The 24,524-nt window shown below is 49.1% G+C and overlaps 1 protein-coding gene and 1 non-coding gene across 5 annotated transcripts in view; one reads left to right on the forward strand and one right to left on the reverse strand.

Annotated features, from left to right (window-relative positions):
- The first annotated feature begins 810 nt into the window (after window positions 1–810).
- Window positions 811–24,524, forward strand: part of Unkl (unk like zinc finger) — a 42,019-nt gene continuing 18,305 nt past the window's right edge. For 3 of the 4 annotated variants that reach the window (XM_057776443.1, XM_057776444.1, XM_057776445.1), the window contains exons 1-9: window positions 811–912; window positions 1,863–2,072; window positions 12,611–12,787; window positions 13,682–13,815; window positions 18,038–18,173; window positions 19,621–19,738; window positions 21,019–21,103; window positions 22,281–22,363; window positions 24,383–24,442. In XM_057776443.1, the coding sequence (XP_057632426.1) occupies window positions 836–912; window positions 1,863–2,072; window positions 12,611–12,787; window positions 13,682–13,815; window positions 18,038–18,173; window positions 19,621–19,738; window positions 21,019–21,103; window positions 22,281–22,363; window positions 24,383–24,442 (1,080 nt within the window). In that variant the 5' untranslated portion in view covers window positions 811–835. The remainder of the gene's footprint in view (window positions 913–1,862; window positions 2,073–12,610; window positions 12,788–13,681; window positions 13,816–18,037; window positions 18,174–19,620; window positions 19,739–21,018; window positions 21,104–22,280; window positions 22,364–24,382; window positions 24,443–24,524) is intronic. The other variant, XM_057776446.1, reaches the window with a different exon arrangement.
- Window positions 2,653–2,759, reverse strand: LOC130878932 (U6 spliceosomal RNA). The gene has a single exon (XR_009057538.1). It is a non-coding gene; the product is annotated as a U6 spliceosomal RNA (small nuclear RNA).

Below are 24,524 nucleotides of genomic sequence, written 5' to 3' on the forward strand. Positions count from 1 at the left end.
TGTCTACAGAATGCCACGGAAGAAGTCAGTCACCCTACCAGCAAGTGATAATTTTCCTTTTTCCGTATTTTTAAATGTTGCTTACATATTTGGGCCATATTATCTTTGTTCATGTTTCAGATCGGTGTTCCTGGAAATGGGACAGATTATTTTCTGTAAGCAGGAGGATCAATTGCTTTCCAGCTTTTCCTTTCAGAGGACTTGGATTTACGATGTCTCTTGCCACACAGTTACATGCTAATGAATGCTAGCCCCGAGTTTTCCCTTCCGAATTCATCCTAGCACCTGCGGAGCCCCGCCCACAACGTGCGTCCAGCACCGTGAATCCCAGCTCAGTCATTCCTGACCACCCACCCTGTACATCCTTTATCCTAGGCGCTCATGTGAAAGCCTTTTAAAACACAATGATTTTTTTAAAAAGCATCTCGGAGAATTCACACTCTGCCCATCCTTAAACTCACAATTTCTTGATAAAGGGGCGGCCATCGCCACGGTCTAATTATACACCTTTTCTAGCTCAAAGAAGCTTTTGCCCACCTGCAGCCCCCGCGTCCCAACACCGGCCCATGGCGCTGGACCCAAAGGCCAGCGAAGGGACTCTACAACAACGGGCGTGTCCTGCTTTGCGCCCATAACTTGCTGCCGTAGGGTGCCCGTAGGTTCTGCGTGTCGCCTCCGCCGCACAGCGCGCGTGGGCGAGGGGTCGACGGGGGCGTGGCCGGCGCGGCGTGCCCGGGGGTGTGGCCGGCGCGGCGGGGGGCGCAGGGGGCTCGGTGCGGGGGGAGATCCGGGGGCGCCGACGCGGCGCATGCGCGCTGCATTGTTTTGACTGAAAATGCCGTCGGTTTCGAAAGCGGCGGCGGCGTCGCTGAGCGGGTCCCCCCCGCAGACCGAGAAACCAACCCACTACAGGTCAGTGCCTGGACTGCGGCCCGTGGCCTCCGGGACGCTGCGGCGCAGGGGAGCGGCTCGCGCGTGCCCCGGGCCCGGGTGTCGCCGCTGAGGGTGCGCCCCGCCCGCGCCCCCGCCACCAGCCCTTGCGGGTCACGCCGTCCGGGCACGGGCCGCTGCCTGAGGTGGAGAGGTGGCGCCCGGGGTCTTCGGTGACCACTGGCCTGGGGGCTGGGCTTGCTTCTCGTCTCCCGCGACCCTGTGCGCCAGGCTGGAGTCTGGGAACAGCGCCTGCGTTCCGGGCTCAGGGCCGCGCCTGGGCTGGAGATGGACGCAAGACCACCCGGACGCGGGCAGTCGTCGCCCGAGCTTGAGAGGCGGCGCCCAGAGTCTGGGGTGGCCTCTGGGTTGGAGGCGGAGTCGCACCTAGGGTCGATGGACGCTTGGGCTGTGAGCCTGGGGGTCGTTTCTGCAGCGCAGAAGAGGGGTTGCGCTTGGTGTGGGCGGGTGGAGCTTGCAGTCCATCTGGAACCCGAGAAAGGAGTTGCGCGGGAGTCGGTTGATGGGGTCTGGGGATTGAGAGGTGGCGCCTGGGGTCAGGGACTGTATCGAAGGGGGCGGAGAATGGAGTCTAGTTGTGTAGAGTTATCTGGGATCGGACTTGGGGTGACACGCTCCGAGGAGGTGTGCGTCTTGAGTTGGGAGATCTTATCTGGGGACTGGGAAGTGGTATTTGGGGGTCAAGGGATTGAGAATCTGTTCGGAGTTACCTGGTCTCTGAGTTGGGGAGTGGCGCCTGGGGTCCAGGGACTGTGCCCGTGGAAAGGGGAGGGTACCAGGCCGTGGAAGTCAGATGGACTCGGGCGGTAGGTGGGCGGGGGAGGGCTTCGTGTCTGGGACCCTGCCCCGCCGCGTCCCAGGGGCCTCCAGCCGGCGGCGGCTGCGGCCCGCAACGCTGTTTGTCTTTTTAGGTATCTAAAGGAGTTTAGGACAGAGCAGTGCTCCCTGTTTTTGCAGCATAAGTGCAGCCAGCACAGGCCGTTCACCTGTTTCCATTGGCATTTCCTAAATCAGCGTCGGCGCAGACCGCTCCGACGGCGGGATGGCACCTTCAACTACAGCCCGGACGTTTACTGCTCCAAGTACGATGAGGCCACCGGCCTGTGTCCTGACGGCGACGAGTAAGTGGGGCTCCGGTGGGTGGCTGCTGGCCTCTCCTCAGGTCAACAGGTTCTTGAGGTTCCTGGTTTTTGTGTTGAGACAAGATCTGTATGTAGCCCTGGCTGTCCTGGAACACTCTGTAGACCAAGCTGGCCTCCAACTCAGAGATCCACCTGCCTCCACTCTCCAAGTGCTGGGGTTAAAGATGTGCGCCACTATGCTGACTTTTTAGTTCTTTTTGATATCTGCTACCTGTAGAGGGGAACCTCATTTTTACGCAGGTTTTCCAGGGCTTTGCTGTGTGTTTGTGTGTGTGTGTTTCTCCCCATTTTTAAACTAGTTCCCTGTGTGTTGTAGGGGGAAATCTTTGGTAATTCAGGCTGGTTTTGATTCACTTTCTTATCCCTTATTTTGATTTCACCCTTATCCCTCCCAATGCCCTATTTAAAAATTGGCCAGAGTTTTGCAGCTACCTGATTTAAAAGGGTTTTGTGTGGCTGGTTGCTTTTCAGTCAAGTACTTGCTTACACGTAAGCATGGAATGTTTCCTTGCTGCTCACTGTGCATTTTTGTTTTGTTTTACATCCCGACCACAAAAAAAAAAATACGGAATGTTTCATGAATTTGCGTGTTATCCTTGCACGGGGGCGATGCTAGTTTTCTCTGTGTCATTCCAGTTTTAGTTTATGTGCTGCTGAAGCGAGCGCTTACCTGTGTATTTTAAAGGAGGGGAGCAGAATTGTTACTCTGAGAAGGATTAGTGGTTTGATTTTACCTTTTATTATTAATAATGTACTGGGCATGAAATGACACCCATGGCCCTGCATATGCTAGACAAGGCCTTTACCACTGAGCTACCTTCTCAGCTCATTCTTTTTATTAAAAAAAAAAATAGGAAAATTATTTTATTTCCGTGTTGACATTTATGTAATACTTTCAAATTTTAATAAGTCGAGGTTTTGCTTGGGTTGGTTTATATTTTATAGGTTTCTAATGGTATTATGAATAGATGTCTTTACTTGTGTGTCTGTGCATGTGTGCTTATGTGTCCAGGTGCAGAGTGTCTGTGGGTGCTCACACTCTTGGGCATTCACAGAGTGGAGTTCGTGGGTCAGTCTCATATGTGTTCATTATTACTTTGTTTTGAAAAAGAGCCTTTCAGCAGGGCAGTGGTGGCACACGCCTTTAATCCCAGTACTCGGGAGGCAGAAGCAGTTTGAGGCCAGCTTGGTCTACAAGAGCTAGTTACAGTACAGGCTTGATAGCTACAGGAAACCCTGTCTCGAAAAACAAAAACAAAACAAACAAACAAACAAAAAGGCTTTCATTGTCCTGGAGCTGGTTAAGTGGGTTAAGTTCGCTGGTCTGCTAGCAAGCAGGCACTAGGGACTGCCTGTCTTTGCCTCCCTATCTCTGGGATTGTGAGTGTGTACCACTGTGCCCCGCCTTTTTTTCCTTTTTTCTCTTTTCTTTTTCTTTCTTTTTTCTTTCTTTCTCTTTTTTTTTTTTTTTTAGGGTTCTAGGGATCAAACTCAGTTCTTTATATCTGCAAGGCAAGCATCTTACTGACTGAGGCATCTCTCCTGCCCCAATGTCTTCGTTGTGTTCAGAGAGAACATAGTATCAGGAGGTGTCACCTCTGTCCTTTGGGCAGTTTGGGGATGTGGGGGCAGGGTAGCCGCTTCCTGCCTGTGAGGTCAGTCTCTGTCTCGAAGACCTGATCTCTTGACACGTCAGAGGATCTGGCACCTGAGAAGTCATCGTAATAGTCATACAGAATTGTGGTGCTGGGGGTTCTTTTTTGTTCTTTGTTGGATGTGGGGAAATGTGACTGTTTTCATATATTTGTTACTAGGGCGAGAAAGAACCCAAGGGCCAACCCTCTCCCACTGATCCATATCCCTAGCTTCCTTCCAAGTCTCAAATGGCCTGAAACTCACTGTGTAGACCAGGCTGGTCTCTAACTTCCAGTAATTGCTTGAGTCTGCCTCCTGAGTGCTGGGATCAAAGGCATGCATGCTCCCCGTACTGGGCTTTTTACTTATTTATTCCTTTAATAGGATTCTTTTTATGTAATACAGGCTGATATTTCAACTTTGATTCTCCTGCCTTATTCTCCCAAGGCTGGATTACAGGTTCTGTCATACTTGGCATTGTGCTTTTCCTTTCTTTTTTCTTTTCCTTTTTCGTCTTGTTTTCAAGACAGGGTTTCTGTGTGTAACAGTCCTAGCTGTCCTGGAACTAGCTCTTGTAGACCAGGCTGGCCTCAAAGACTCACAGAGATCCACCTGCCTCTGTTTCTTGAGTGCTAGGATTAAAGGCGTGCGTCACTCACCACTGCCCAGCTTTTCTTTTTTTCTTTTTTGTGGTGCATTGGTGTTTTGCCTGCATGCGTGTCTGTGTGACGGTTTCAGATCTCCTGGAATTGGAGTTACAGAGTTGTGAACTGCCTTTTGGGTGCCGGGAGTTGAACCTGGGTCCCCTGGGAGTGTAGCCAGTGCTTTTAGCTACGGAACCATCTCTCCATCTCCAGTCCCATCTTTTGTTTTTCTTTCTTTTTCTTTTTTGTTTGTTTGTTTGGTTTTGGTTTTTGTTGTTTTCTTTTTCTTTGAAACATGGTTTCTCTCTGTAGCTCTGGCTCTCCTGGACCCCGTTCTGTAGACCAGGCTAACCTTGAACTCTTGGAGATCCATCCACCTGCCTCTGCCACCTAAAGGCATGCACTACCACCTTTGTCCTTTGGGGAGTTTTGAGGTAGCTGCTTCCTGCTCAGAGGGAGGGGTAAGGTGTGTGTGTGTGTTTTGTACACATGAAAATTCAGATGCCCACAAAGGCCGGAGGATCTCCTGGAGCTGGTGTTACAGATGGTTGTGAATTACTCACTGTGAGTTCTGGAAGCTCAACTTAGCTGCTCTGCAAGAGCAGTATATGCTCTTTTTTTTTCATCAGTTTTTTTTTCCTTAAATGTATTTATTTTCATTTTATGTGTATTGATGTTTTGCATGAGCGCCCTGTCCCCTGGAACTGGAGTTACAGACGGTTGTGAGCTGCCTTGTGGGTGCTGGGAATTGAACTTAGGAGAGCATTACATGATCTTAATTGCTGAGCCATCTCTCCAGCCCCTCATAGAAAGATTTTTAGTGGATATATTGTTGTTAAAGTAGCTTGAGGGGTGAACTAGATAAATAGTACAGCCTACTGAGCTTCAGTTACTGTAATGTTCTAGAGCCAGCAACATGGCTCACTGGGTAAAGGCACTAGCTGCCAAGCCTGGTGGTTTCAGTTTTATCCCTGGGACTCACATAATGGGAGAAGAAAACGCATACGAATTATACTCTGGCTTCCATACATTTGCTGTTGTATATGTGCATGCTGGCGCACACACTCTAAATACGTATAATAATTTGTTGTTGTTGTTTTGAGACAAGGTTTCTCTGTGTAGCCCTGACTCTGCTGGAACTCGCTGTTAGACCAGGCTGTCCTCAAACTCAAGAGCTCTGTCTGTCTCTACCTCCTAAGTGCTAGGATTAAAGGTGTGCACCACCACCACCCAGCAGTAATTTTTTTTCCTAGTCATAATTTGTGTAGCCCTGGCTGGCCTGGTTTTGAACTCACAGAAATCTACCTGCTTAAAGACACCTGTGGTATTTAAATTAATTTCTTTTGAACTGGCTCCTTCGAACATGTCCTCAGAAGACAGGTGACTCTCTGGCTAAGACATAGCCTCAGTTCCCAATTTTCCATGATCTCTTGGTCACCTTGGGGCTGCTGCTACCTGAATTTAGAGCTGGAATTCATGAGACAAATGGTACCCTAGAGTACGGCCTGGGGATAGCTTGTAGAATTCACCAGTGATAATTTTAATTTGTAAAAGGAAAGCATGCCTTAAGCTGGCGGGTTGGTTTCGTGGTTAGGAGCACTTGTTGCTCTTACAGATGACTTGGGCTCAGTTCCCAGCACCCACATGGCAGCCGACAACACCCCTATGACTCCAGGCCCAGGGAATCAACATTTTTCTGAAATCTGCAGGTGCCAGGTACATACATGGTACACAGCTATACACGCAGGCAAAATACTCATACACATACAATAAAATAAATCTAAAAAGCAGAGAAATAGAGGCTGGAGAGATGGCTCAGAGATTAAGAGCACTGTCTGCTCTTCCAGAGGACCTGAGTTAAATTCTCAGCAACCACATGGTGGCTCACAACCATCTATAATGAGATCTGGTGCCCTCTCTTGGCATGCATACAGAATAAATAAATAAACCTTTAAAAAAGAGAGCCGGGCGGTGGTGGCACACGCCTTTAATCCCAGCACTTGGGAGGCAGAGGCAGGTGGATCTCTGTGAGTTCGAGACCAGCCTGGTCTACAAGAGCTAGTTCCAGGACAGGCTCCAAAACCACAGAGAAACCCTGTCTCGAAAAACCAAAAAAAAAAAAAAAAAAAAGAGAGAGAGAGAGAGAGAGAAATAAAACCTGTCTCGGGCAATTTGGTGGTCTTGGTTATTGGAGCATGTCACTGCTGTGCACCCAGGGTGTGTCGCTCTGTAGATCCGCCTGCCTCTGCCTCACGCAAGTTCTGGTATTAAAGGTGTGTGCCACCACTTCCTGGCTGGTGTGTCCGTTCTTAATGGAATGAAGTGTGCTGCAGTGAACACCAGCTTCTAGGTGTTCTTTAGTTGTGTCCAAGGGGTAATTAACCATATGCAGTCGTTACTTACATGCCAGCTAACATTTAGGCTTAGTAGCTTGTAGTTTATCATTAGGAAACCTAAGAGGGACTTGCCAGATGCTTGCCATTCAGTTGGGGATGTGTTCTGTGGGCATGTGTGCCTAAAAAGGGTCAGATAGGTCTTAGGAAAGATTTTTGTTTGTAATTTATCTTGAGCACATGGGATGAGTTGCTCTTTAGGAAGCATCTGACAGGCTGCCTCCGCTGGGAGTCTCTGCTTAGTAATTACTGAGAAGGACTTCCCCACCGCTGCACATGTGGAATGGCTGTCGTTTATCTTATTAGTAATTGCATATTCTGGTTCATGCAGGGTTGCCATAGAAATTGTAAATTAGATAGTACCTTCCAGAGTATTGATGGTGGGGCTTTCCCTCTATCTCAGGGTCTTGAAATCCTTTATTTTTGGCATAGTACTATCAAACAGTAAGTATTTACTATAGTGCTGGAAATAGTACCCAGGTCCTCAAGAAAGCTAGGCTTTGCCTCTGAGCCTCATGCCTAGACCCACAAATCCATTATTTTAAAACATCATTTCTTAGTGCAAAGCCTCTTTAGCCAGTGTGTGGTAAAGTGAGCATCCAGTTAGTCTTGATGGTGGCTGGGCCCATCCAGGGCTCTGGGTCTGCTCCAGGGGGTGGGCACCTCTACATGGGCAGCACTGTGGGCACTTCTCAGTAGCCCTTCTCTGCCTTCACTCTTTCCTTCTGGTTTCCACACTGTCACCAACCTCGATGAGCACCCCCCTTCCCTGGTACCATCTTTCCCCTTGGAGTCCTTCCAACGCTCCCTTGTACACACACACACACACACACACACACACACACACACACACTTTGGGAAAGCTTGCTGCCAAACAGTCTTGAGTCTTGTTAAGATTCCTGTTGCAGAGCCGGGCAGTGGTGGCGCACGCCTTTAATCCCAGCACTTGGGAGGCAGAGGCAGGTGAATCTCTGTGAGTTCGAGACCAGCCTGGTCTACAAGAGCTAGTTCCAGGACAGCCTCCAAAACCACAGAGAAACCCTGTCTCAAAAAAAAAAAAAAAGATTCCTGTTGCACTCTTTTCTGGTTGGGGGTCACCCGATTACCACTTCCTCTTAAGACCCCTATTCAGCCTGTCTGCCCCTTAACACTCCTTGGGCAACTACTGGACCCCTGCTAACTACTTCATTTGAGGTTTGGTCCCAAACAGTACTGTCTGCTTCATCCCATCCTGGCTGACATCTTGCCCTTTTTTCTGGTGGGCGTGACATTTTTCCAACATTGGCCTCTGTTGATTGCTTTGGGTCATGTGTGATGTTCCTTGCCCTCTTGGGAATTGGGCTTCAGGCTTCACATGGCCTGCTTAGGTTGACCAGCTAATTAGTTAGTGGTGGATGCATGTCGACCCACATCCATTAAGCAGCATCTAGGGCAGGCAGTGGGGTTAAATTCATGTCTGTGCACATTCAGCATGGGTGCTCCTGGAGCTGCAAGCACAGTATCTATCCATCCATCCATTTATCTTCTTACTATGTGGCTTTGGCCGACTTCAAACCCACAGGATCTCCTATCTCTGCCTCCCAAGTGCTTGAATTAAAGTCATGTGTAACCACACCCAGGACCTTTCTTTTGAGGTAGTTTCTGGGGTGGAAAATGAGACTGGCTCACAGGATAGAAGCTTCCGCTCTTACCTGAGACCAGGTGCGGTACCTCTTAGCATGAAGTATGCCTTCCTGAACTCTAGGAAGCAAAGACCTTTCTGGGGAACCAGGAGTGTGTACCGTACCTATGGTTGTTTGGATGGAGAAGGTTCAGGTAGCCCCCACTGTGTGCCAACTGACTGTTGTTGACTTAGACTCTGTCCCTAGTGATGTAGTGGGCTAAAGACTTCAGTTTGTCCTATGTATACAAAAAAAAAAAAATGAATTCATTAATTTGATGCAACTCTTCTGAGAGTTTGGTTTCTACACCCTGCTTCTTTCCCTTTTCTGGGCAGCAGGCCTCATTTTCTTACTTGGCTCACGGGGTAGTCTCTCTCCCATCTAAAGATACTTGGGGCATCTGGGAACAGATATTGCCCAGGTGGACTTCAGGATATAAGGGGGCTCCTTTTTCATTGTGGATCCTTATGGAAGCTTTATCTTAGTCGGTGTTCTGTTGCTATGAAGAGACACCATGACCACAGCGCCTCTTCCCAAAGAAAGCACTTATCTCTGGCTGGCTTACAGTTCCAGAGGTTTAGTCTCATTATCATCTCGGCGGGAAGCGTGGTGGCAGGCAAGCAGACCTGGTGCTGGAGGTGTAGCTGAGAGTTCTGCATCTGGATCCACAGGCAGCAGGAAGAGAGACACTGGGCCTGCTTTCAGCTTTTGAAACCTCAAAGCTTACCCTCAGTGACACACTTCCTCCAGCAAGGTCACACCTCTTAAATCCCTTTTAACTTGTGCCAGTCCCTCCTCATGTGCACACATTCAAATATGTGAGCCTATGGCGGCCATTCTCAGTCAAACCACCACACTGGGGTAACTTGCTGGGTTTCCATTTCTTCCCTTTTTTTTTTTCTTTTTTTTTTTTTTGAGACAGGGTTTCTCTGTAGCCCTGGCTATTCTGGAACTGGCTCTCTAGACTAGGCTGGCCTCAAACTCGGAGATCTTCCTGCCTCCGCCTTTCACATATGGTGCTCCAGCCATCTGGACTGCTCATGCCAGAAGTTTGCACAGTTGCAGCTCACACTCACCCTCCAGGGAGTTCAGTTTTTACTTAAGCCCTAGGCCCTGCTACAACTTTTTACCTTTATTTATTTTTTGAGACAGGATCTCACTATGTATTTTGCTTTGTAGACCAGGCTGGCCTTGAACTCACAGCAATATGCCTTCCCCTAGGTCCCTAGTGCCGGGTTAAAGGTGTACACCATCAGGCCTGATCCCCCATGAGTATTTATATGAAACACTGTGTAAGGGTCTTTCCACAGAGACATCACAGGTAAGAACTATGTGACACACGCCACCGTCATCAAGACACAAGACAGACTGCTCTAAGTCTTAGAAGTGGAAGCTCGAACTGTGCCGTGGTGCACGTTTCTTTAATCCCAGCACTCAGGAGGCAGAGACAGGTGGATCTCTGCGAGTCTCTGAGTTCAAGGCCAGCCTGGTCTACAAAGCGAGTTCTAGGCCAGCCAGGGCTGTTACACGAGAAACCCTGTCTCGAAAAATTAAACGGGTTAAAAACAAGCATGTCATCATCAAGGTATTTTATTTATATTTGATCTGAGCTCAGACTTTGAGGCCACAGAGTAGTGGGCAGTGACTGCCTGGCCAAGCAGAAAAGTGTGAGGCAGTGGAAACGCAGCTGTTCTGTGGAGAGATCTCAGGCTGGGCTCTGGTTGCCATGGCACAAGTCAGAGCAAACCCCATGGGAATGGACATAAATTTCAGTGTGAAATTGAGGGAGTGGATAAGGGTTGGTGAGTGTGTAGGGACCTCTCTCACTACCCCTCTGGAGTGATGTTTTTCTGTGTCCCACCATTTTCTCTAATTGCATGGCAGTTAGAATGAATGAACGCTGGAATGGGCACATCCCTGGTCACCGCAAGGTAGATGTGGGCTGTAAATGGAGGTGAGGCCCATTCCATCCTGCGTGAGAACATGTTTGTAGTATTGTCGTCATCTCTCACACACCCTGCAGTCTGAGCCCTCTTTGCTCTGTTCCCGTTTCTCTGGTTTATGACTCTTTTGGCAAATAGCCACGTGCCTGCTGTGTGATTGTGACGTGACATTGCCCTGTCTCTTCCATCTTGCCCCAGGTGCTGCCTTGGCTCTTCCTGACCCCTTTCCCTCTTTGGGATCCTTGAAAACAACAGGATGTGGACTCAGAAGTCACCCTTACCTTCTCTGATAATAACTTGTCAGAAAGATGGCATGACTTGTGTGTCATGCACATTTAAGGATTTTATTTAAGCCGGGTGGTGGTGGTGCATGCCTTTAACCCCAGCACTCGGGAGGCAGAAGCAGGCAGGTATCTGTGAGTTCGAGGCTAGCCTGGTCTTCAGAGAGAGTTCCAAAACAGCCAAGGATACATTGAGAAAACCCTGTCTTGAAAAACCAAAAACAAAAATTTATTCAGGGCTGAAATCAGTAGTGGCACACACCTTTAATCCCAGCATCCAGGAGGCAGAACCAGGTAGATTTCTGGGATTGAGGCCAGCCTGGTCTAATAGGGGTTCTGAGCCTGCCAGATCTACGTAGTGAGATCCAGAACTGATGAAATGGCTTAGATAAAGGTAACTGCCACCAAATAACATCATGAGTTAAGTCCTGGAAAGAACAGACTTCTGGGGTTGTTGGACCAACACGTAGACAAAAATAATGTATTAAAACATTTCTTAGAAAAAATAGTAAAGGCTAGGTATGGCATCCACTGCAGTTCTTAAGATGTAGAGATTGGAGAATTAGGAGTTCAAGGACATCCTGGGGTACATAGCAAGTTTGAGGCCAGCCTGGCATACATAGACCTGTCTCAAAATACAGACTTGACAGGATAGTTTACCTCCCAGTTTGAGAGAAGTGATGGGCGCAGCTTTGGCAGTTGCTTGCTTCCTATGTAGTATGACTTCAAGAGGGAGAAGATATCACTCTGTCATTCCAGACTTTTTGTATGATGGTCTGTGCTTTAATGCTTATTTGTAATAAAATTCATTCTTTTCTTGGGGAGATATTTTTATTTTAAGCTTCATTTACTACATTAACTGAAAGTCTGTAGTTAGTGATAGAGCACTTGCCTAGCGTACACATGGTCCCAGGTTCAATTCCCAGAACTTCCGGGAAACAAAAGTAAACTGTTGACTGAACACTACTTTAAAAAGTAAATAAAATAAAATCAGTTAAAAGGATGTGACTGTGGAGCTCATTGTTCGCCTCGTGCGCCCAAAGCCCTGGGTTCAACCCCAAGCACCACATAAACTGGGCGTGGCAGTAACCTTAGCACTGGGAATGGGGTGGAAGGAGGCCAGAGGAAGTAAGGCTGTTGGTTATGTAGGCCTGTAAAGTTCTCATCAGTCAAAACCTCTGTCTTTATGTGGTCTATTAATTTTGGCATAGTAATTAGTGATAATAAGGATAATGTCTTAGTTTTGTTTTGTTTTTTTTTGGCTGTGCTAAAACATTCTGACCCAAAGCAGTTTGGGGAGGAAAGGACTTAATTGGCTCACACTCCACATCACAGTTCATCACTGAGGGAACTTGAGGCAGAAACGGAAGCAGACGCCCCAGAAGAACTCTGCGTACAGTCTCACTGGCTTGCTCACTTTCCTTTCTTCTTTCTTTTTTGTTATTTCAAGACAGGGTTTCTCTGTATAGCTCTTGCTGTCCTGGAACTCTTCTCTGTAGACCAGTCTGGCCTCAAACTAACCTGCCTCAGCCTCCCAAGTGCTGGAATTAAGAGGTGTGTGCTGTCACCACCAAGCTCAGTTTGTTTTCTTGTACAAACTGGGATCACCTGCCCAGCGTTGGACCCTCCCACATCAACTATCAATCAAGAAAATGCCTCACAGGTTTGCGAAAGGTCGGTCTGATGGAGGCATTTTCTTGGCTGAGGTTCCCTGGTCCCATATGTCCCTGGCTTGTGTCAAGTTGACAGAAAACTGACCAGCACCAGTAGCAGTGCATGGTAAGATAAGGAAAGGGTCTACGCCAGAGGGTAGAGGACAGGTACTCACTCGGTAAGAGCAGACCTTGGTGTGCAGGAATAGAGAAGCAGCTGCTCCAGGTCCAGCGGGAGGCCGGTGGACCGCAGGGTCAGCTTTAAGTCTACAAGAACTAGTCAGTGTGTTCACCCCTCTGCTTCCCAGATGCCCCTACCTGCATCGAACAACTGGGGACACTGAGCGCAAGTACCACCTGCGCTACTACAAGACAGGCACATGTATCCATGAAACAGATGCACGGGGCCACTGTGTGAAGAATGGCCTGCACTGTGCCTTCGCACATGGGCCCCTGGACCTGCGGCCACCTGTGTGTGATATCAGGTGAGTAGGGTGCCTTCCTCGGGACCAGCTTCCTCCCTTGCTGCTTCTGGCATCTTTGCTTCAAAGCATCTCTTTCTGAGCCCCCGTTTGGGGACAGGATCTCCTGTGTATGCCACACTGGCCTCAAACTGTCGTCCTATCATTCCTCGAGTGCTAAGATTACAGAGTTTGCCATTGTGCCCAGTTTATGGTGGCTAAGGGTCAAACCCAGGGTTTCATGCTTGCCATGCAAGCACTCTACCCACGGAGGCCTGTCCCTGGCCGCCCCAATTTGTTCTCACTGTTTCCTTGTGTATTGTGAGCCACAATTAGGGACAGTGGTTTAATGCTTTCCGTCTAGACAGATGAACACCATGTGTGCCTAGCTGTTGTGGAAAGTAGATCCTATCTGAGCTCACGCTCATTATAGATGTCCTAACACTTGGGAGACTGAGTCAGGCTCAGGCTGCCACAAGTTCAAGCCCTGTCTACAATATAGGGCAACAGTAAATACCAGGGCGTTCTGGGCTACAGCAGAGCGAGTCCCTCTACTTCTCAAATGCATTAATCCTAGCACTCAGGAGGCAGAGGCAGGCAGTTCTCTTTAAGTTTCAGAACAGCCTGGTCTACCTAGCAAGTTCTAGGAGTGCCAGGATTACATTGACCCTGTCTGAAATAGAAGGAGTGGGGGCAGATCCTTTGTAAATGAACCAGCTCTAAAATTGCAATTTGAGATAGAACTGGTGTCCTAAGACTGCTCCTGTGTTTGCTGCCACTGTAGTCTGGCCCTAAACGTCAAGGTAGTGCCAGTGAAGTGACAGTCAAGTCACTTCGGAGCCATCGATTCTGCTGACTTTCCCCACCTCTAGGGACATTCAGGCTCTAACTGCTGTGCTGTGCTGTGATTGGTTACAGGGAGCTTCAGGCTCAGGAAGCCCTGCAGAATGGCCAACTCAGTGGTGGGGATGGTGCACCTGATCTGCAGCCTGGAGTCTTGGCCAGCCAGGCCATGATCGAGAAGATCCTGGGTGAGGATCCTCGGTGGCAAGGTAAGGGGAGAGCTGTGACCTTTCACTTGGTACATAACCTACAGGAGGATCAAATGGAAAATCAGGTTCCTCAGTCCACTGCTAGCCGTCAGCCATTTAGGAAACAGATGGCTGAAGGGGATTTGAACCCAGCCATCTGGTCCCCGACTGTGCTGGCCCGTCATACCACCTGGCGTCTTTGTGGGTGGTGCTGGTTGACTGTGGGGCTGAGGGAAGTGTTCAGGGACCACAGTAACTTCCAGGCAGCGTGTTCCAGCACGTTGCTAGCTGTTGTCTGCTGTTACCTACCCCATTAAAGTCGGGTCTACCTGCCTAAACCTGGGTTTCTGTATGTCTGGAGCTTAAATCAGATGTTTGTCAGTCCTTGACTTGTCCCTTGGAGCTGTGAAATCCATATTCCCTGCAGGCTCCATGAAGGACAGTTGTGAAGAGTAAAAGTCTAGTTTTGTGGTAAAAGATAAAAAAAAAAAAAATAAAAGGCATAAAAATCAGCCTTTTAGGGACTTGGGGGATGGGAGGAAAGTGCTTGCTGTGTAAGTGTTGGGGTCTGAGTCTGATGCCCAGGATCCCTTAGAAAGCCTGAGGGCTGCAGTGCATGCCTTCAGTCCAAGCCCCGGGGAGGTGGAGGCAGGAGGATCTTAAAGGCTTGTTACCCAGCCAGTTCAGCCAGTTGGTAAGCTCTGGGTTCCAAACAGTAAGTTGAGAGCACTGCTGCTATTGCAGAGGACCAAAGTGTTTCCCAGCATCTCCACATGACTGCTCACAACAGTCTGTAACTCCAGTTCCAGGGGCCTCCATGGGCACCAGGCGCACACATGGTACACAGACACACATGCAGACAAACACTCCTACACATGAAGTAGTGCTGAGGTGGGGTGCTAAAGGAAGACACTTGACTCAGCCTCTGGCTCCACGCGTGCTCTCAAGGACGTGTACCCCCACACAAAGAAATTCCGTGGTAAGGGGTGGTCGTGTGTTACCCATGGTCTATGAAGGTTTTTCTGTTGTTGTTCTGGTTTGGTTTGGTTTTGGTTTTTCAAGACAGGGTTTCTTGTGTAACCTTGGCTGCCCTGGAACTTGCTATGTAGATCAGACTGACCTTGAACCCACAGAGATCCTGCTTCTGCCTCCAGAGTGCCGGGATCAAAGACTTCTGTCAGCAGACATGGTTATTGTTTTTTAAGATTTGTTTTTATTATTTTCTTAATTATGCATATCTGTGGGGGGGTATTCCAGTCTGTGATGTTTTGGGAAATACATTCAGTCTTGATGCACCCCCTCCGACTTGGTCTGCTTAGGGCTTTCTAGTTTGTAATTAGTGCATTCAAACTGTAGCTAGTCCAGCTGTGGATTGTCTTCCTGCAGTCTTCTTCCCTCGTTGTAGAAAATGAGTTGAGCTAGGGGCCAGAGGCTGGGATAAATTAATAGCATGACTGTGGAGCTGTTTCTGACTCCATGTCCACTTCTTACTGTGGTTCTCCCGCTCTGCTGGCTGGCAGCACTGAGATTCACACTGTGTTCTCTTCATGCCCCACCTGGCTCAGTGCTGACAAGCTATGGCCTGTTACCACATTGGAGAGGAGAGGGGACATTGCTTGCCCAGTCTCTGTTGCAGAGGGAGACTTCAGTGGCCTGTCTCAGAGTCGGGGACAGGATGTGATATTCGGCTAGAGGATGGTGTGGCAGCAGCTTCATGTCTGGCTTTGTTTTTATCACCTTTCTGCTCTATTCAGCAGCCTCCCTGTTGGCAGGGTATGTTCTCCTCTGCCAAGTGGGCATCTGATCCAGTGTCACAGGTGGGAGGCGAGAACCCCCTGTCTCTGTTAGACTTAGTTGAGCAAGAAGGAAAGAAAGGGGGTGATTTTTATGGATCTTTATTCACGTTTTTATTTGCTTGGGGCTTTGCTTTGTTTTGTTTTTAAGATAGGGTCTCACTAATGTAGCCCAGGCCAACCGTGAACTCATAGAGATAGGCGTGCCTCTGCCTCTCCAGTACTGGAATGAAAGGTGTGCACTACCATAGTCAGCCTCAAAGTTAACTTTTGTTTTGAGACAGGGTTTTTCTGAGTAGCCCTGGCTGTCCTGGAACTAACTCTATAGACCATACTAGCCTCGAACTCAAAGATCCAACTGCCTCTACCTCCCAGGTGCTTGGATTAGGGCATGTAGGGCATGTGCCACCACCACCCAGCATGAAGTTAAATCATTTTTAGCCGGGCGATGGTGGCGCACGCCTTTAATCCCAGCACTCGGGAGGCAGAGGCAGGCGGATCTCTGTGAGTTCGAGACCAGCCTGGTCTACGGAGCTAGTTCCAGGACAGGCTCCAAAGCCACAGAGAAACCCTGTCTCAAAAAACCAAAAAAAAAAAAAAAAAAAAAAAAAAAATCATTTTTAAACTGAATGTTGATGATACACACTTTGTGAGTCCAGCACTCAGGAGGCTGATGAAGGACAATTATGAACTGAACCCCCGCCTAGGCTACATAGCAAGAGTGTTTCGTAGATTTAACATAGATATTGAGCTGGGCGTGGCTGGTATATACCTGTAATCTTACCACTTGGGAGTCTGAGTCTGAGCAAGATTGCAAAATCTAGGCCAACTTGATCAATTAATGGGATCCTGTCTCAAAATAGAAAGTAAAAAGAGTTGGGTTTGTGTAACTCTGTATAAGATCACTTGCCTGGGCTAGGTCCTAGGTTCAGTCCCAGCACCTCCCTAACAAAAGACCCAAGGTTTAATCTCCAACACAATCCAAGGGAGCATGGTAGCTAACACCTCTGATCCCACCACCAGGGAGACAGACACGGGAGGTTGAAGCCAGCCTGGATTACATGTAATGTGTTTGGTTTTTTTGTTGTTTGTTTGTTTTAAAATGTTAAGCATTTTTGAAAGTAGGAATTTCTTCTCCTCCATCATCATCATTAGAGGTGGGGGTGGCATCCAAATGCTGTGGTCTTGGGTAGCGGTCAGAGGACGACTTGTGGGGATCAGTTCTCCCCTTCCACTGTGGGTTCCAGAGTCTGCATTCAGGTGACCGAGTTTATGCAGATAGCTGAGCTCTCTCGCTAGCCTAAGAGTACTGTGTTCACAGCAGACTGAGGAGGAAACCCAGGCCTGTGCTCCTGTGTACCCCAGCCTTATCAACAGCATCCACAGTAGAGCCAGACAGCAGGTGCCTTGGGTAGACCTACACTGGCCCGTCATCACCCAAGCCTGTCGAGATGAGGGTTACATCTCAGAAAGCTGACTGTTAAGGTGATAGAAGTAGTTCAAGAAAGAGAAGACATTCCTGAGAATGAGTGGGTCAGTGAGCTGGGGACAAGCATTTTCTCAGAAAAGCTGTTTCCGCTGTTGGCTTTTGTGTGGGGTAGGCATGTGCGTGCCTGTGAATATGTGTTTGTGGGCAGATGCTGTGTGTCTGGTTATATGCAGAAGCCCGAGGTTCACATCAGCTTTCATCCTCTGTCACTCTCTTCTTATTCATTGACACAAGGTCTTTGAGTTGTACCCACATCTCACTGGGTCTGCATTCTGAGCGATGGAATTATAGGCAGACTCTCATGCCTGTGTGGGATTTACATAAATTCTGGGATCTGGAGTTGATGCTCATGGTTGCACAGCAAGTGCTTAAGACCACTAACCGTGTCCTCAGCCTGTCAGTGACTTTAATACGGTCACACAAGTGTGTGATCATCACTTCACTGCCATTTCAGTTCTTTTCCTTTTTTTTTTTTTTTTTTTTTTTTTTTTGCTTTTTCGAGACAGGGTTTCTCTGTGGTTTTTTGGAGCCTGTCCTGGAACTAGCTCTTGTAGACCAGGCTGGCCTCGAACTCCCAGAGATCCGCCTGCCTCTGCCTCCCAAGTGCTGGGATTAAAGGCGTGCGCCACCACCGCCCGGCTTCTTTTCCTTTTTGAGAGAGGGCTTCGTTTCACTAAGACTGGCCTTGATCCCTGTCTTCTGGTGATCTTCCATCTCCGGGTTTCCCTACTGTGTACATCTTATGTACGTTGGTCATACTTACAGCCTTGTACCTGGCATCTCCTACTGTGTATAGTGTCTTCGGGGGCAGTCCATAGTAAGTCCATCAGGGCTGGTCCTTCCTGACAGGTGAGCTGTGTTTGATTATCTACTCAGTGGTGATGGAGTGTCTGGACTTTGAACTGCTATGCCTGACGTAACTGAGCACTCAAGGCCAGGTTTTCTTGCACCTGTTTTACAGACAGTAACTTCGTATTGGGCAGCTATAAGACAGAGCAGTGCCCAAAGCCACCACGCCTATGCCGCCAGGGCTACGCCTGTCCACACTACCACAACAGCAGAGACCGCCGTCGGAACCCCAGGAGGTTCCAGTACAGGTGGGTTCAGGGATCACAGACAGGAGGACCCTGCTCTGGCTCCAGAATATCCATCTTCATTGTAGCCACTGGCCTGATTGCTCTGCAGCTCCTGCTGCCTCTGTTCATCTGACAGAGGCAGGGTCATGAGGCTTCTTTACTTTTTTCCTGTGACCCTTGCACCCCATGCTGGGGAGGAGGAGCATTTTCCATGCTGTTGTCATAGACATGTCCACTCTTAAAGTTCTCCCTTTGAGGATTCCCGCTCAGCAATGCTGTCAGCCCATAGGCAAGAAAGCTGTCTTAAAGGGGCTAGGCTTGTGCTGGGTGGTGGTGGCGCACGCCTTTAATCCCAGCACTTGGGAGGCAGAGGCAAGTGAATCTCTGTGAGTTCGAGGCCAGCCTGGTGTACACGAGCTAGTTCCAGGACAGGCTGCATTCAGGCACAGTGGTTCCCACAGATCTGCCCACTGGTAGCCCTCAAGGGGTAGGGAACACAGCTGGGCCACCCCCCTGCAGCCTGTGTGTTTCCACTGGCACTTGTGGTGATGATGCATCACCCCTGCACCTCTGCAGTGCCAGGGCTGCATCCCGCCCAGCAGGCACTGCACATTTGGCTTTCCTGGGATGTGAGACAGAGTTCACCTTCCAGGCTGATAGCAGGACACTGAGTCTGGAGATGGAGAATTCTGGGGGATGCTCAACTTCTTGCCCTTCTGATTCTCACCTGCATCTGGGTTGGGGTCCCACCAGGCTGGTGGTCCCCCATTTTCCAAAGCATTATCCACTCTGCCTCCAGCCGCCCCTGTCTGTATTGCTGGCCTCCCTTTGGGTTTGCAGTCAGCACTCCCGGTGGCCCATGCCTCAGTCCCCACAGGCTCCTCTTTCAGCCTGCACCTTTTCTTTGCAGAGGGCCAACCTCTCCTCTTTGTAATCATAATCCCATGTTCCTTTGAGTGCCGAGAAACACTTGTTCTGATAGATGAAGATGGTGGATTTGTGACTTCACTGCTTTCTGAATAGCTTCAGGGTCAAGAGACCTGAGTAACAAACCAGGAATGATACAGATTGGTGGTGGTGTGCCACCACTGCAGGCTTTAATATCCTTGTAAAAAAGAATGAAAATCCTTGAAAAAAGGATGGAAAATCAGATAAAGGGAAAAAAGAGCCCCAGAGGTGTGAATTCTGACTATAAACCCCAAATGAGTGGTCATGAAACTGCCGGAAAGTGTGGGGAATATGGGTCACTTAAGCTTCAAGTCTCAGATTCTACTTTGCTGCAGAAGGCAGAGCCCTGGGCCAACACCCGCTGTGGGTCCCTGCACCCACTGTTCCTCACCCCTTCACCCGGGCAGCCCTGACTCAGATGGGGAGTGCGGGGTAGCACGATCACTGTAGGTTCACTTTGCCTTCTGCTCACTGTTGGGAGTCCGGCTCTGAGTACACCGGTGCATTCTTCCTGCTCTAGGTCTACACCCTGCCCGAGTGTGAAACACGGTGACGAGTGGGGCGAGCCCTCACGGTGTGAGGGTGGGGACAGCTGTCAGTACTGCCATTCCCGCACGGAGCAACAATTCCATCCTGAGGTAGGCATTGGGCAGGTGGGGGCGGGGCAGCTCAACAGGGGCTTGCTGTCTGTGGAACCCTCACCGGAAGGGCACTTAGGACTCAGAAACGCTACTCAGTGCACACTGTTGGATTACACTGAGAGGTACTAAATCAGCCTAGGAGAAGTTGGGGAATGGGGTCGGGAGGAGCCATGCGGAATGACACTCAGGGAGTGAGGACAGCACTTCCCTCTCCCAGAACAAGGAGTCTGACCAGGGAGGGACAGTTTTATTAGAGGGTTCCACTCACCCCCTGGTCATGGCTGCTCTATTGCCAGTGCCTATTGGGCCCACAGCTCCACCCTGCATGCCATGTGAGATGAGCTGCCTAGCCCTGAGGCTCTCACTAGTGAGGGTTTTCCAGGGGTTCAAAGGTTACCACCAGGACGGTCAGGACTGCCTGTCCCATGGAATGGTCTAGATAGGTGTTTGGCCCTGTCCTTATGAGTTCACCTTGACTACTCAGTCACCAAGCAGAACACACTTAGATTTGAGTTAAAATGAAGAAGCAAAAGAAACTGTCCTTGGAGCCCTGAGACTCCGGGGAGCCGGCCGGGGCAAGGCTAGAGAACCTGAAGGAAATGGTTCTCTATGTAGGCTTAAGTCTGTTAGCACAGGGGGTGCTGTCATCATGACCTTTCCTGAGCCTCTGGAATGGATGGTATGGTTTTGGTATTTGGGCAAATGTTGCTCCTTGGGGTAGAGTTCCTGGCGCCGAGGCTTGTCTGCCATTTCCCAGGTCTCCATGGTGAGTTATCTAGTCACAAGGTTGAGCAGGCATTGCTTGAGCTTCTGCTGTATCTCAGAATTAGACAGAGATGTCAAGTAGAAGAGTGCCTTTGCATGGAGGTCTGATAGACAGGTTTGGCCCTGGCCAGTGTCTTGGGAGGAGGAGGGTGTTCAGGACCACGGGCATCTAGGGGCAAACAGTGTGGTGGCTACCTTCCATCACTGGAAAGAAAAGGTTTGTGTAGCTCGAAGTTCTGGAGGTTCCCGTCTATGATTACATGGCCCCATAGCTTTGGGCCTGCCCTGCCCGCATGAGAGCATGCCTCATTATTCTAGGGACTGCCCACTAGGCCTTGACTTGTCCAGGTTTCACCGTCTTCTAGTCCTGAGAACCAGGCCTTCCGTGAACTCTTGGAGACTCTGCATATCTGTTCTGCAGCCGGATGAGCCCACGCAGTCTGATTGCTGGTGTGTTCTGAGCAACAGGAACCCAGATGAATAAGCATCCATCTTTTTGTCTTATTTCCTAGATCTACAAATCTACAAAATGCAATGATATGCGCCAGACTGGCTACTGCCCTCGGGGCCCTTTCTGTGCCTTTGCACATGTTGAGAGTAAGTAGAAACCTTCAGCTTCCCGGGCCACCCCAGCCACCATGTGGCCACGTACCTCACTCAGCAGCTCCACAGAGTCTCATTGAGTTTTGGCTCATCCAAAGCCAGCTTTGAGTGGTGGCTCAGCACTGTGACCTGGGAACTGGCCACATCTATACATGAGGTCATGCTCATTTAAATGGCTGCGGTGGGGCTCACGCTATATGGCTGGACCTGCCTTGCCCTTTACATCAGGGACAGGCCAGACTACTGGGCTCCACGTACCTCAGGGAGATCCAAATCTGCTTGTCATTCACCTGCTCACCTACACCTTCCCTGAGCTACTGTTCTAGTGGGACTGAGTGTCAGTGACTCTGTGAAGTCAGTGTCTGTCCGTGTAGCTGGAGGAGATACCTAGGTCTCTTAATTAGGTTTGACTCGCTGCCCCAGAGCCTAGTAGTCAGTAGTTATCAATAGGCTCATAATAGATGCTCTAAAGCTGTCCCCCACTCTGGAGTGTGGGTTCTGGTGTTTATAAAATAGTTACAAAGTGCAAACTTCACTTCCTGTCTCAGTTGGGATGACTGCTGCTGTGTTCACACTTGACGTGTGATTTTCATATTAAAATTATTGAATCCAAATGGTACTGTTTGGGAGCTAGAGAGATGGGTCAGTGGTTAAGAGCAGGTACTGCTCTTGCAGGGAATGAGAGTTGAGTTCCCAGCACCCTCATCAGGAGGCCCACAACCACCAGTCTTGGGGTACCTGCACTTATATGCCCATACCCACACAGAGATGCATATTGTACACATACTTAATAATAGACTTTAAAAAATAGGATTATTTGTTTTTATGCATGTGTTTTGTTTGCATATGTTTACATGCACCACACGCATGCCTGGTGCCTGCAAAAGCCAAACGTGTTGCATTCCCTGGAACTGGAGTTACAAATGGTTGTGAACCACCATGTAGTTCTGGGAACTGAACCCAGGTCCTCTGCAAGAGCAGCAAGTGCTCCTAACCATCAAGTATCTGCAGCTCCTAAAAAGAAATTTAAAAGGAAAGGTTAAATGGCTCTGTGAGGGCTGGCCTGCCATCCAGGAAAGGGGAAGTGGCTATAACACCAGCCTGTGTTCTCCACCTCTTCCGTGGGCCAGCTGTCAGCCTCTCAATGCCAGCTGCTCTTTCTTCTTGGTAGAAAGCCTGGGAATGGTGAATGACTGGAGCTGCCGTGACCTCAGTTCCAACAGCGCCTCGACTTACAGCAGCCAGCCTGGAAGTGTAAGTGGACATTGCTTGGTTTAATCACACTATTCGGGACAGAGATGAGATGACATTTGGAATTTGGGTGGTGTGGTTGGAGGCAGCCTACATTGTGGTTCCTTCTAAAAGAGTCTAGAAAAATCGTGACTCTATTCCTGCCAGGGCTGGAGCAGGACACACCCCTGGTATACTGACTGGTGGGATCTTGCTTTAGCGGGCACCCAGTGCCTTGCCTTCCTCATCTTTGCCATCCCTTGGGCTGTTAGGTTCCTAGGCAGTTGGAGGTCATCAACAAATGGTATCTGATGTGGCATGCCCAAGTGTTGGATGAGGACATCGTGTATCTGATGGCTCTGACAAGGATGAATGGTCTCATCCTACTTAGAAACCACTTCCTGTCTGTGCCTGGGTCGGCCACTAGAATAAATCTTGAGGAGGGCTCCCAGTGTGGGGATAGGCTTTTCAAAAATGGACTGAAGCTAGTATTTGTTTCTAAAACTGTTTGAGTAACATTGAAATATTCCTGAACTTGCTGTTCGATGGTGGTACAGGCCTTTAATCCCAGCACTCAAGAAGCAGAGGCAGGTGGATCTCTGAGTTTGAGGCCAGCCTGGTCTACAGAATGAGTTCCAGGACAGCCAGGACTACACAGAAAAATCCTGTCTTGAAAAACAAAAACAAGGGGCTGGAAAGATGGCTCAGAGGTTGAGAACACTGGTTGCTCTTCCAAAGGTCCTGAGTTCAATTCCTAGCAACCACATGGTAGTTCACAACCGTCTATAATGAGATCTGGTGTCCTGGTATACAAGCATACATGCAGGTAGAACACTGTATACCTAATAAATAGATAAAATCTTTAAAGAAAAAACAAAAATTCTTGAATTTGTTGAACAGAGCCATTCTGCTTAGCTCCTGCACTTGTGTGTCACTTGACTCTCTTGCCAAGGCCACTTGGGTGGACCCTGGGTCTATTGACAGGCCCCTGAGACTCAGGAAATGTCTGTTCATGGTCTAGGTCTTAGTCACTATTGCTCTTTTGCCCCTTCTGCCTGAGGATGGTCCTTTGTGGACAGCATCTGAGTCTGTCCTGGTGCCACAGGTATCCTCTGCTAGTGTAAATGTGTGGTGGTGGACCACTGGACCGAGATGCCTGTGGAGGCAGCATCTCCGCATTCATTCCTGCTTTAGTGTCCAGAACGCTGCTGGCACTCTGTATACCCAGAACTTGCCACTTTTCCCTTGGGATTGTCACAAAACCCTCACAGGACCACCTTGAATGGCTGGAGCTATCCTCCCTCAAGGTACAGCTGGGTCTCCCTGGGGCAGTACCCACACTCCTGTGTGGTCAGTGTCGATGCTATTTGGGTCAAACAGGAGACCAGGGTTCTTAGTTCTATTCCCCAGCATTTGACCTTCACATGAGGGCCTGTTTAGTGTGATGAATTCATGAGCCCATGCCCAGTCCTTTTTATTGAACAACTGCTTGGCTCTTTTTTGTTGTTGTTGTTGTTGTTAAGACAGGGTTTCTCTGTGACTTTGGAGCCTGTCCTGGAACTAGCTCTTTTAGACCAGGCTGGTCTCGAACTCCCAGAGATCCGCCTGCCTCTGCCTCCCGAGTGCTGGGATTAAAGGTGTGCGCCACCACCGCCTGGCTAACTGCTTGGCTCTTGGTGCGTGTGTAGTGCCCCACAGACTGTCAGTCCCGAGTGATCTTAGTGTGGAAGGGGCTTTGGTACCAATGGACAGGAACCATGAGAACAACTCGGTTCTCGAGTCTTTGAGGACTTGTACTTTCGTAGTGTTTTGTTTTGGGGATTGTTTGTTAACTTTTGTTTTGAGGCAAAGTCTTATTATATAACCTAGGTTGGTCTCAAACTTATGATCTTCCTGCTCCAGCCTGCTTTGTGGTGGAATTATAAGCCTGGGCCAACACATCAGCTCCAGCATTTTCTAAATTCTAAGCAAAGTGTGGGTCTGTGTGTTTTCAGAAGATATCTCCCCCTTGCCTTTCCAACCTGAGCAGCCCTTCTCTTGTAGGCCAAACGAAAAGACTCTCCCTCTGAAGGAAACCAGAAAACTAGTGAGGACAGCAAGCAGGTACAGTTCTGGGGCCATGTGACTGTAGCGAAAGAGTATGGCTTGTGTTCTGTAATTACCTTTTTGTTTGTTTTTTTTTTGG

The sequence above is a fragment of the Chionomys nivalis genome, chromosome 7 (assembly GCF_950005125.1).
Source record: "Chionomys nivalis chromosome 7, mChiNiv1.1, whole genome shotgun sequence".
NCBI lineage: Eukaryota > Metazoa > Chordata > Mammalia > Rodentia > Cricetidae > Chionomys > Chionomys nivalis.